Here is a 13661-nt window from a genome sequence, read left to right on the forward strand (position 1 = left end):
GTGTGGTGGGCTCTGTGATGTACGCGCTATACTAGGATGAGATCCCCAACTCCAGTGCAATAGATCTGAGCTCTGAAGCAGATCAAAGACCAAAAACCCCCAAACCAAAAAGTAAAAAAAACCCACCCCAACAAAATTTCTCATAGAATAAAATTTTCAAAATCTGTGTATTTTGGGTCAATTGAAATGTTTCATTCCCATTTCAACTTTTTTAAAAAAATTATAACGTACATTTTGAAATGAAAAATCAAAATGTTCCTAATGTTTTGACCTTATCGAAACACTTTGTTTCAAAGTTTTGTCTTTTTTAAAAACAAACCTTTGCTGAAACCTACTCGTTCCAGCACAAAGTTTAATTTTCAACAAAATGGCATTTTCTGATGGAAGAACTTAGTTAGAAATTTTTTGACCAGCTCTAACTATAATGTTCTAAACAAGCAAACTACCTTAAACGTATACAATAACTTTATGAGAAAGAATGTAACAGTGCAGCACACCTTCTGCTTAGAGGAAACATGGACATTGCTCAACATGGGAAATACAAGAAATATTGCAACTACTGAGATGACGTTATCTAAACGTTTAAACGGGCAGCCACTCTAAGTGGTACTACTGTGATAAAGTAGATACGGTGGCCCACCCAGAACAGAGATTAGCAGTATTTAAAATTGTCTGCACTCAAAATTTTCACCTGTTTCATTTCACCTCAGCTACCATAAATAACACACATTTGCTTTAAGCTTTTCAATCCTTTCTAAGAAGGTTGTATAATAGATCACACCTGTTGCTTTCAAAATAGGTCTTTCTGTACATTTTATTTTGAGAGCCCAAGATAAAAAACTGAGAAGTAAACGTTTTTCTCTGACAATTTCCAAGCAACTCCATTTCATAAACACTACTCAGGAAAGACACTCAAGATAACTAATTAATTCTCCTTGTATTTAATATAAGGAATTCTAATAGCCAGATTTCATATACCCACCCAGTGCTTTGATGCTAGTGGGAGGGGTGCAAGAGAAAAATCTTAAAATGATAGATGAATGAATGGCAGATGGATAGAGATTATCATCCAGTTATCTAAATCATAATTTGAATAGTTTTAAAGGCAAACTGTCATTGGTTAGGGCACGTCTCAATGTAAGAAAAGATCCTGTCACATATTTCTCAATTGTAAGGCAAAACCTAAAAGGAGAGAAATTTTTACTGCAATGCAGCAGTTGCCTTGCACTACACAGCAGCTCCACACATCTGTTCCCCTCCTTTTCTAATGCTTGATTTGGATCACTCTGAAATTAGAACTCAGCACTTTCTTCATGTGTTTGTGGGGTTCCCCTCCCATCTGAGATGATAAAACACTGCTTTTCATTAGTGGCATGGATCCTGAAACATTTCGAGTGTCTTCAACTCCAACTGGAGTCAATGGGAATTAGATATTATTACATGTATTTAATAGTTGCCCATTATTATGCTGTCTAGGCACATTTAACATGTTTTAAATTGGGTCATTAACATTCCAGATAAGAAGAGCAAAAGGGTTACACTCCTTTTCTCCCTGCAGCTTTAAGGCTAAGGATGGAGAACTATGAACTATATCCTACCAAAACCACCTTTATATTAAAAATTAGAGTTGGCAAATAATGCCACTTTTTGTTTCTCCAGGCATATTTGTTTGGACTTTAAAATAAATTCATTTCAGTCAAGTTGGTACCCTTTCTAGTTCATTTCCTGTGAATATTTGAGCTCTCTATTTTACTGCCACATACATTAACAGAAAGCAAAATTCAAAATTAATTTCAGAATATATGTCAGAAGCACCTGCATGTTCATCCAATTTGAAAACAGAAACTATACCAGTGCAATGAAGATTATCTGACTAGTGTTTATGGAGCGCTATTTAAAGACCAAATATAATCATCCACTTACTTTGTCTTCATATTAATGCAAAGCTCAAAATCAGTCTTACAGACATTACATCATATAGGGGCAATCCTTGCATTAGGAAAAGGCAGAAAAAATAATAGGCTTTATAATTTGGGGCCAAATTGTGCAGTGTGCATTGTTTAGCTGAACTGAATTCAGGGGCATGACTCTGGATTTCTAGCCTATAACTGGGAGCAGAATTTGGCCCTTTCTTTTTCAAACATATACTATTTTTATATGTATGGTACTAGACAGCAGGCTGGGTGCTATACAGCTGCTGTACCTAAAACAAGTTCTGGGTGAACATTGCACAAATTATTGGGGAACTTTGATGAGATTTTTTTAAAATTCAGGCTCAATAAAGCCTTAATTCAGCAAACCACCCCTATTCCTCAATGCATTTAAGCACATGCTTAAATTTAAGTGCATGCCTAAATCCTGTTGACTTTCATGGGACTTAAACAAATGCTTAAAGTTAAGCAAAGGCTAACGGGTCAGATTTTCAAAGATATTTAGGCACCTAAGATGCCAGTAAGTGCCCAGTGAGATCTACATAGACATTGTTCAAAAAATCATATTAGGCTCCTATCTATATCTTTAGTTGCCTAAATGCCTTTGAAAATGTGGCCCTAAAAGCTTTACTGAACAGGGATGCGCCTAAACGTGTGCTTAAGTGCTGTGCTGAATTGGGGCCTAAATTAGTTCACCCCAAAATGCAAATACGAAAGTTCATAATCACACAGAAAATCTGATGCAGAGTTGCTCTCATCTAGACAAGGAGAAGAGCAAGTATTGTAACCTACTCTTGGCATCCAATCAAAACAGCAGAGGCCAAATTGCAAATATGCTGAATGAACAATTCAGAAGCAACCAATAGGCTGAAAAGTATTTGCATGAAATAATTGTCTAACAGTTTTGAACACTGAGGGAAAAAAAAAAACAATGGAAACTGTAGTCTATTCTTTTTACCTAGGTACTTATATGGCCCTCCTCCTCCTCCTCATATCTGAGCATCTTGCAATAATTACTGGGTTTTATTCTCATAATATGCTTGTGTGAGAGCAAAATATTGCCTCTTATTTTAGAGAGCGGAAAGGGTAAATTAAGTAACTTGCCTCAGGTTGCACTTGGTGTCTGCCGCTGAGCTAGGAATTGAACCCAAGTCCCAGTGAAGTGCTGCACCCACTAGGCCATCCTTCTTCCCGGTAGCGCGCAGTTTGCAAACAAGCAATATCTTTATATACTATATCAGTTAACGCAAATAGTTCACCAAACTCTTATTTAACACATCCCTTAGTATTTGCTATACTATATTCAATCACCTGCAACTCCTGGGGATGGAATTCAAATGGGGGAAAAGGAGGACTGTGATCTCATCAGACCGACATGTTCAACTTCAGACCAGCTGGTACCATCAAAATGACTCAAAAGTGCCATCCGACTTCATCTGCACCCACGGTATATTTCTCCACTGTGAAAACATCACTGGGAGCAAGCAGTATCTGATGGCCCAGTTACAAGTGATCAAGTGCAGTTTAGGGACAATTCTCAAGTTTCTACTCCCTTAACAGAGTTGCACGACAAGATTAATTTATGGAGGGTGTTACACAGATGCAAAAATGTACACTTTGAAAAGAACCACCGTGCTGCTTTGCGGTAAGCAGTAGCTATGTTCCAGTGAAGTGATTAAGTGCCGAGTGTTTAAAAACGCAGTCTCATGGAGCTATTTGCTTTGGGTTACCTAGAAAAGCCCATGTCTGGTGCTGGAGTTGGAAACAAAATGTTAAACTAGTCCCAGCAAGGAATTGCTTTGACAAACATGAGTGGGAGAATAAAGCAGCTTTGGGAGGTGGCTACGTCTCTGGCTGGACAACAAATTTCTTGAATGGAAAGTGTTGCGTAGAAAGAATGACGAGAAACCTGTTCACCACTGAACGGTGAGTAAAGGGTCTAAAAATCCTGTTCTCTCATCTGGAAATCTGATTTTAATCAGTGTGTTGACCCTATACCACAGATGTCCTTTAAGTTGAGGTTTAGGATTAAAAAACGTATCAGCTAACACCTTGATGTGTCATATTTTTACTCCTTACTGGTAGTTTCCTGATTATTTTCCACAGTGAACAGTGAAAATAATAGATAGTTGGTTGATTGGCTTGCTTAGCAGGGACCTGATCCAAAGCCCACAGAGGTCAGTGGGAATTGTGTCATTGACTTCAATGGGTGTTGGATCAGGCTCTGGATCACTGATGAGATATAGAAACTTTCACCTCTAGCATTTGGCCTACAGCAGGTCAGTCGTGGCAAAAAGCCATTACACTTTCATGGCTGCATAATGGATTGGAGGCCATAAAAGTAGTGAGGCTCGATCTATTTCCCATTATACAACTGTCCACATCATACCTGGCAATAGAGTTTTGTCAGTAAGGCTGAGGACTGAAACAAACACTCCCATGCGTAGAGGGGGTCCTGACAGGTCAGATCTGAGAAGGATGGTGGGCAGTGAGAGAGCAAGCCAGCAGCTCTCTAGGTGACAGAGGAGTTCAGTCTCCACAGCCATCATTTGCACCGCAGCCTTTTGGCTGAGAACAGATTTATACAGTTTAAGATCTGATGTGTTCCCTGTCTGGGACTGCAAAATAAGTGGATTTTTGGAACAGGGAGCTGGGCTAGGAACTCATTCCATCCACTCCATGCATCAGCCTGGTATTGCAGTGCATCTGCCAGCACAGTAATCATACAAAAGACATGATTTAAAAAAACCTGGTAAGAAGAAACAAAAAAAAGACAGGAGATGGGGTGGAAATCATGACCCAGTAGGCCTTTTCCACCGCTAACTCCTATACCTAGGCCTGTAGCAAACCCCCTAAATCCAAATGCTCCCCAAAATGGATCCATTCAAACTTCATTGTACAAACCCCTCTCATGGGTTAGATCAGGGGTGGACAAACTTTTTGGCCCGAAGGCCATATGTGGGTATGGAAATTGTATGGCGGGCCATGCATGCTCATGAAATTGGGGGTTGGAGTGCAGGATGGCATGACGGCTCCAGCTGGGGGTGCAGGCTCTGGGGTGGGGCTGGGGATGAGGGGTTGGGGGTGCAGGAGGGTACTCCAGGCTGGGACTGAGGGGTTCAGAGCACGGGAGGGGGATCAGGGCTGGGGCAAGGATTTGGAGCATGGAATGGGGTCAGGGTGCAGGCTCCGGGCGGCGCTTGCCTCAAGCAGCTCCTGGAAGCAGCGGCATGTCCCCACTCCGGCTCCTATGTGGAAACACGGCCAGGCAACTCTGCGCCCTGCCCTGTCTGCAGGTATTGCTCCTGCAGCTCCCATTTGCCTTGGTTCCCGGCCAATGGGAGCTGCAGGGGCGGTGCTTGGGGCGGAGGCAGCATGAGGAGCCCCTTGGCTGCCCCTATGTGTAGGAGCTGGAGTGGGGACATGCTGCTGCTTCCATGAGCCACGCAGAGCCATGGCACACATGGAGCGGGGCAAGCCCCAGACCCCACTCCCCGGCAAGAGCTTGAGGGCCAGATTAAAACGTCTGAAGGGCCAGATGCAGCCCCCTGGCTGTAGTTTGCCCACCCCTGGGCTAGATAGTGCCATTTACGTGCAGCTCCTGTTAAGGGGAGGGGTGTAGCTGCTCTGACGCAACGGCAGCATCAGGAGGTGCTGTGCCTCAAAGAAGAAATTCCTGACGCACACAGGCTATGTTCCCATTACCAAGCCCATGCACAGCTGCTTACCTCTCCCACAGCCAGGCAGCTCCCCTGGCCAGTGCATGGAAGACAGGAGACAGCCAATCCCCTGTGCCCATCATAGGAATGGGGACAGAGCCGTCCTATCATGTCCAGCGCACAGGGGCTGCAGTTCTGCCTAGCTCTTCTGCGGGCCATGTAAGAGAACAGCAGTCTGCTAATGCCCTCTCTACTGCCATGCTCCTCTAACAGGGCCAGGCTGAATCTAGCCCTATAACTTCATGAAAGAAACATCTAGCCTGATCTACGGGCTGTGATTGTTTTGAATTAACTCTCCTAGGGCTTCAGCACTTATACTGCTGCATGCAATTTTTCTTACATATAAGGCAGATTTGCACATGTTAAGGAAATCTAAGCCATACATCTTTTTCTGGCCAGTCATACGGTTCCCATTAGCAATATGGGCCTTAGGCAGCACTGTCCTGCAAGGTGCTGAGCACACTAGCCCTGATCCAGCACAGCACTTAACTTTAAGCCCATGCGTTGTTACTGTGCTGGCTGGGTGAGCAGACATTTCTTGGCACATCCACAGGCAGCCCCTCCAGGTGGCTGCTCCTCCCCTCCCTCAAGAAGCAATTCGGAGTAGAAATCCAAGGGCGTGTCCTTCCTGCCTCCAGAGGGGAGGAAATCTGCAACACCAGCAGCAGGAGGGCAGCTGCCTCGGAACCTCCCTCCAGTAATAAACAGATGAGGTTGTGTTGCTTACTGAACCTGGGCCTGAGTCATTCCATGGAGGTCTTTGCCTGTTTGTCCGAGCCTGTCAGAATGCAGCGCACGAGGCTGTCTCTGCAGCCCCACTGAAGTCAACAGGAGTAGTCCTGCGCTTGGTTAAGTGAGTGCCTACGTGCTGTGCTCAGCATCTCGTACAATCAAGGCCATAGATGGGCTTTGCGACCAGAGGAGAGTGCCAAAAGCTTGGATGTGTATGGGTCCTTGGCTCTCTGTCTAGGTTCTGATCTGGTGCTCACCATCCTAGCCTGGGACCCTTGTACTTATTCGACTGTCACTTCCTTTGCTGTTTAGAGCCATTGGCGCATACATCAAACTTCTAGAGAAAATGATCGTTCCTTATGTGTCCAAAGTGGGCTCGACGTTTTCCTTATCTTTAGGGCCAGATTCTGCCACATTTACTCATACTGTGTCGAACCTTACACCTTAAAAGTGGACTCCTCATGGAATAAAGAACTGGTACTGCAAGGGGGCTCCAGAATCTGGCCCCCAGGAAAAAAACCAATATCTGCTATCAAGCACAGTGCTTATTACCATGTGCTTCACATCAGTGGGATTCCTCTGTGTCATAAGCTCAGGAACAGGTGTGTGTCGAGCAGGTCAGTGAACAGACAAAATGCAGATGAAGAAGGATGAAGACAGGGGTACAACAGAGAAGCGAGGTCAAGGTGAAATTAGCTAATATGACAGTCTGTTACAAATGAAGTAATTACCACAGAAGTCTTTCGGAGACTGAGTCGATCTGATCTGGTCCTGAAATATGCCTCATCAAAAGATGCGTGACTCCCCTTCAGCTTCTCGGAGAGGTTGCGATACAGTCGTTTAGCAGCATTCGGAGACGACGGCCCACTGTTCTTTTTTGTCTGCGAAAGGTTCAAGTTCTGCATTTGCTGTGTCATTTTCACGGGGCAGTTCCTAGAAAGAAGGCAATGCAGCCATTGGATACAGGTTTGCTACACTATCTTCATCTGTTCAAAACTCATTGTTGTCACACACACAGCAAGACTTATGCAGCAATGGACTTCCATTAAGGTAGGCCAACCCCACCCCAAGAATACGAAGGGCCATATTTTAGATCCTTTCCATTGCTGAGTTGCTGCTTACAGAGATAGTCCCATTGACATCAGTGGATGGGAGTGTGTATGATGTGGACACCAATGGGACCACCCCTATGAGTGCCAGCCAATGGGAGGAATAAGAGCTCTAACATGTGGGTTTGATACCCAGGGAACTGACGAAGTGAGTCACATTGTGGGAAAAACAACAATTCTGGTAAAAAAAAAAATTAAAAAGTGGGGGAGGAGTTTGGGTTAAATGAAAACTGGGAAAAGGGATTTATACTCTATGTATGTAAAGTGATGATATTCCCTAAATTCAACCAGAACAAGCAGGATTGCAGAATCAGGACCTAGCAATTTGGCCCTACCATTTATTGTCATAAAAGCTTTTCTACTAAACACTTTCTTGTCCCGTAATTGCGGCTGCTCTTTGCCTTTAATTTGCCTCTAAGATTTAAAGCTCAACACCAACTCTCACAAGTCCTCTAAGTCTTCCATTCCCGTTGGTCAATGGTGGCACAGCAGACATTCTGAACACAAAGGTGTCCATTTACAAATAACCTCACACATTTCCCAGGCTAACGAGGTACTACAAATAAAGAAGTTCTCTGAATGACGAACATATGCCCAGAGACTCGAGATAATTGGGACATGTGACAAGGAGACTTCCTGGTTAAATCAGCACACCAGTGTATACAAACAAGAACAGAACTCTGTGTGAGCAGCATCCCTGCAACTAATGAGCAAAAAATGGATGCAAGGCAAAGCAGGCCTTCGAAGATCTCCAGGATCGTCTTTCATTGAGCCTGATGGCCATGTGAGACTGCACACGCTAGAAGTTATCTTGCTTTTTCATTATTATTAATTTGCATTTTAGTAGAGCCCAGTGGCCTGAACTGAAATTATGACCCCAGTGCACTAAGCACTTGCACAAAACACAGAGTAAGACAGTCGTTTTCCCGAAGAGCTAGTCTAAATAGATGAGACAGACAAAGGGTGGCAGGGGAAACAGAGACACAGTCAGTGCCTTTGCCTAGGTCACACAGCAGATCAACAGCAGAGGCAGGAACAGAATCCAGGTCTTTTGAATTACAGTGTGTTCCATTCACTGGACCAAGGAACCTTGTAATATTATACAGAGGTTACAATAAAAATAAAAATCTACCTTTACCTGAAATTCTGGAATTATTTTTCCTTTTTGCAGTAGAGGGAAATTGAGGTAAATGATCCTCTTCTTTTCTCCTCCCTCCCTGCAAAGTAACACACAGGAGTGGCCAAGTTTAGTGGAAGGGGGTTTCTGTAAGGGTAGCAGGAAGCTGGGTTGGAAGGTCCCCTCCATCCCATCCGGCTGAGGAGCAGCAGTGGAATCACTCTGCATGGTGCTGCAGTCGTCCCCTACTGGGGCAATATCCCGTGGATCCATATATTGGAAGATTTCCCCCTAGTCCTAGTTCCCCATACCTAGCGACATGGGGGTATGAAAGGAGCCCCTCCAAACTTGGTCTCTATGGCACACAAGGGATGTGAACACTCAGCATGGGTGCCACAAATCCTTTTTTCCTCATCCGCATGGTGGAATCACATTGGTTACATCTGGAGCAGCATGCATTGATCTGCCCCCACATACTCCATGAACCAGATGTGGAAACGGTCAGTAAGCGCTGATTTTACCGGCCAACACACGACAAGTGCAAAAACCATTCTGTTTTACTGATGCAGTGAGCGGCTCAATCAGGAGTTTTAATTGAAAACACGAGCAAAGGTGCAGTCAGTGAAATAAAACGATTTTTTAAAAATGGCTGTTAAGAGTGTGCTCGCATTAACTCCCTATTCAGACTCTTGCCATTAGTTCAATAAGTTTCTAATGAAAGTGTGAAGATACGTTTAAAGAGGTGGTTGGATTTGGTGTGTTGCCCCCAGAGATCATCAGATCCCACAGTCTCATGTTATTAATATTTAATGGCGACTCAGCACCTTACCAAAGATCACTTTATTCTCAGTCGCTCAGAGTGATGGCAAAGAGCCCCTCGGAATGCCCCCATGATAACCTGCTTCCCTGTATTCCACTGAGCAACAGATTTGAAACACAAAGGGCATCTGCTCTCACATCAGCTTTACCCTGCACTGACTACAGTATATGGCTCCTTCTGTACAGCAGCGTGTGCGAAGAATCAGCGCCAAACGCTGTGTACCAATAACGTGAAGGGTCTTGCAAACACTCACAACATAGTTCAATTCACTCTGCGCCTGTTTAAAAGTTCCAGGCATCCAGTCATGGAGCAGAGTCTACCCCACACAAGAAAAGTGAGCAGTCATGTACTGCAAATAGTAAAAGGGGAAGTTTCATGAATAATCCAGGGGCTGCAAATAGTTTGTCCAAGTGGCTGAGCAGATATTTGTGACTAGTGTATGCAGGGGAGATGTTCAGAGGCCCAGGGGACCAGGAAACACCCAACTTTCACTGAAAGTCGAAGGAACTTGGGCACCTAACTCCCATCTGCGCCTCTGAAAATCTCCCCTTGCATTTGCAGAGATGATGAATGGTTTGCAAATGCCTTGATAACAGCAAGAGAAAAGGGCTAGGTTCATTTGTAATGAACAAGTCAAACAGCTCTGCTTGGTACTGAATGGGACTTCTTAAGCCTAGAAATACCATCATGCTACGACTAAGAACAAGCAATGGTGGCATTCGATGCTTGCTACTTCCGGCTGATCCCATTAAATCATTAAAGAACTAAGAACAACAGTGTGAACTACACCCATATCAGGACTGTGAAAAAAACACCGGTCCCCCTGACTGACATAAGTTTCACTGACAAAAGCGCCAGTGTGGACAGCACTATGCCGCCTGAGATGCACTTCATAGCTCCTGCCGCTTGTTGGGGATGGTTTAATTATGCTGACGGGAGAGCTCTCTCCCATCGGCACAGAATGGCTGCACAGGAGACCTTACAGCGGCACAGCTGCAGTGGTACAGCAGTGCTGCTGTCAGGTTATGTCTACACTACAGACCTAATTCCCACTGAAATAAACTGGAGTTAGGCACCTAGACACCTTTGAGAATCTAGGCCTGTGCAACTAAATAGGCTGCCTTTCCATCTAGAGCCAGGCCAAACAACCTATGTATTGGCCTGTCAATGCCATTCTAAGCGCTTACCCACATGGCGCATTAGTCCACACCAGGGGGTGTAAATGCTAGTGCCCACTACTGTGTCATACACTAACCGACCCAGGTGGACCCTGCCACCAACGCCTACCTCTTTTATAAGAAGGGGAATTCAGCCTCTGCTGGTGGCAGAGCCTGAACAAATCTTCTCTAAATGTCAGCAGTCTTGATTTCCCATGACTTCTGACTGCTGGGTGATGCTCTGTTAAAGGAGAGCCCAGTCCCCCATTTGCTAAGGATGGACAGCTGGACCATTGTGTTGCACACTGGCAATCCCTCTGGGAAGCTGTGATAGGCAGGAGGTCAGACTTGATAATCATGATGGTTGCTTTGGCCCTTAAAAATTGATATCATTGCTCCATTGACTTCGACAGTTATAGCACTGTGCAGCTTGAGTAACATGGTGGTGAATGAGGCTTGCTACATACAAATGAGAAAGATGCTAGTGTAACCTCAGGGACAAAATACGTTTAGGTACCAAACATTTGAACAGCACCCTTCTGAGGACCATTGCAGTAGATTGCTCTATCCATGGATGTATGCAGTGGTGTTGTAGCTGTGTTGGTCCCAGGTTATGAGAGTGACAAGGTGGGTGAGGTAATATCCTTTATGACACAAACTTCTGTTGGTGAGAGAGACAAGCTTCCAAGCTGCACAGAGCTCTTCTTCAGGTCTGGGAAAGGTACTCTGAGCGTCACAGCTAAATAAAAGATCGAACATATAGTTTAGCATAAGTAGTTAGCACCTATGCTAAGGGGCCATTCCAGGGGAAAGGGAACCATTAACACCCCTGCAGTCACAGGACAAAAAGGGGGTTAGTTGGTAACAGATTTTGTAATAAGCCATAAATTCAGTGTCTTTATTAAGGGCATGGTTTTTAGTGTCTCGCAAAGTTATGAATTTAAGCTCCCAGGCTTGTCTTTTGAAAGTGTTGTGCAGATTTCCTTTGAGGATGAGGACTGATAGATCACATATAGCGCGATCACTTTGTGAAAAAAATGTTCACCCACAGGTGATGTGATGTTTTTGTCTTTTATCATTTTCCTGTGTGTGCTCATTTGAGAGTATAGTGATTGTCTGGTTTCAACCTACATAGTTGTTACTGGAACATTTAGTGCACTGGATCTTGAAAGGTGTGTTGTGGGGGATGTTGATCATTGTAGCCGTGGAGATGTGTGTGCAGGTTTTGCATCTGTTGTTCTGGCAGGGTCTGATGCAGCTTTCAGTTGATGTGGCCTGGTGTGTGGGGAGCTTGCTCCTGATGCTGAGCTTGGAGGGTTACCGGCCACTTCACCTTGAATGGCCCCTTAGTTTAGCATTAGTAGTTAGTATATATTCTATCTGTTTGATCTTGTATTGAACTGTGACACTCTTAGTATCTTTCCCAGAGCTGAAGAAGAGCTCTGTGTAGTTCGAAAGCTTGTCTCTGTCACCAACAGAAGCTGGTCCAGTAAAAGATATTATCTCACCCACCTTGTCTCTTTAATTACCCATGAGTGGTTTTTTATGAGTTAGCCATAACTGATCTTTAAAATCAATATGCAGGTACAAAGGCAGTATTTCCCAATGGCTATAACACTAAATGGGGTGTCAGGAGACCTGGGTTCTATTTCCTGCTCCGCCACTGGCCTGCAGGATGATGTTGGGCAAGTTACTTTAACTGCTCTGTGCCTCAGTTTCCCCATCAGTACAATGGAGATAATATATGGCTCATTTGTAAAGAAATCTGAGATCTGCTATACAAGAGCAAACCTATTATTATTTTATTTGTGCATATATGAAAAATATACATCTTTATGACCACATAACCCCATGGGTGTTGCTCTTTATCCAAGGAGAGATAGGTCAAAGAGGAGGTTGAGTAAACATAGCTATAAAGCTTGCAGTGATTCAGTGACACCTTTTTTCTATGTGACAATAGTAGCACATCCACACTGATCCTGTATTAGGTCATCAGTGACCTTAAAAATGTTCACTGGGCTATTTTTATATATGAACAGAAGTACATAAAACATCACATGAACTAAGCACACAACAGCCAAGTAACAGTTGGAAATAATGTAATGCAAATTCATTGGAGTCCTGATCAGCATGTTCATAGAATGTTTGTAAAATGCAAATTATTGCTGACGATTACTGCATTTAGGACAGCACAATGGGATATGTAATAAGCAGTTATGAGATGAAAGAAAGGAAAGGGAAAATGTATGCTGCATTTCACTGAAAACTTTCTAGTAGTGTGATCTTATTAAGCTGGAGAGCTGTCTCCCAAGGGAATTGATGGAAACTAGACTCAGTAAAAACACGGAACAATCCTGCATTGGGAAGGCAATTTGATAATCTATGGGGTCTTTTCATCTCTAACTCACATGATTCAAAACTACTCCAAATGCAGGGATATTCAAATTGGCTGGTAGCAGTTTTATAACATCTAAGCAATTTTATAAGAACATCTTTAGGCTTTTTTTATAAGAAATTCAGGTTAGCTTTCAGAGCCATGTCAGATGATACAGCAAAACATACATCATTATCACTGAAGTTACACATTGGACATGTCTTCATGTTTTTAACATATGGACAATTGAAGATGTGCTATGATGAAGGATGGATGATTTCTAGAGTTAAACTGGTAGCAGTGTATTATAAAAAAACAAACCCGGTAGGTGCTAGGTGGTGCAGTGGGGATGATATATTCAAGGCTTTCACCTCTGGAAACCACAGCACATATCTAGCTTAGGTCACAAATTTAAATGAGTTAGGTGATCTCAGTGCTGTTCTGAATAGGTCTTTTTGTGCACATCACAATAACCGTCACAATATTTGACCTAACTGGCTAACGCTTGTCACAGTCAATCAAGAAATTGACGACAAATGTGCTGCAGGTTTGGGGGCATAGGTAGTGCTCTGCAGGGTAGCCTGCAGAGCATCTGCTCACATTATAACTGGGCATAACCAATACTGTGAGTAGTCCACTTTTTTACGAATTAAAAATCACAACAAAAATGGTTCCAATAATGAATATCTGAATCACCGAGCA

The 13661-nt window shown here is 43.6% G+C and overlaps 1 protein-coding gene across 1 annotated transcript in view; it reads right to left on the minus strand.

Moving 5' to 3' along the window:
• ANKFN1 (ankyrin repeat and fibronectin type III domain containing 1) overlaps positions 1–7314 on the minus strand; it is a 92498-nt gene extending 85184 nt beyond the window's left edge. The window contains exon 1 of the mRNA XM_073311045.1: positions 7114–7314. Within this exon, the coding sequence (XP_073167146.1) occupies positions 7114–7299 (186 nt within the window). The 5' untranslated portion in view covers positions 7300–7314. The remainder of the gene's footprint in view (positions 1–7113) is intronic.
• Positions 7315–13661: the final 6347 nt, after the last annotated feature.

The sequence above is a fragment of the Lepidochelys kempii genome, chromosome 14 (assembly GCF_965140265.1).
Source record: "Lepidochelys kempii isolate rLepKem1 chromosome 14, rLepKem1.hap2, whole genome shotgun sequence".
Lineage (NCBI taxonomy): Eukaryota > Metazoa > Chordata > Testudines > Cheloniidae > Lepidochelys > Lepidochelys kempii.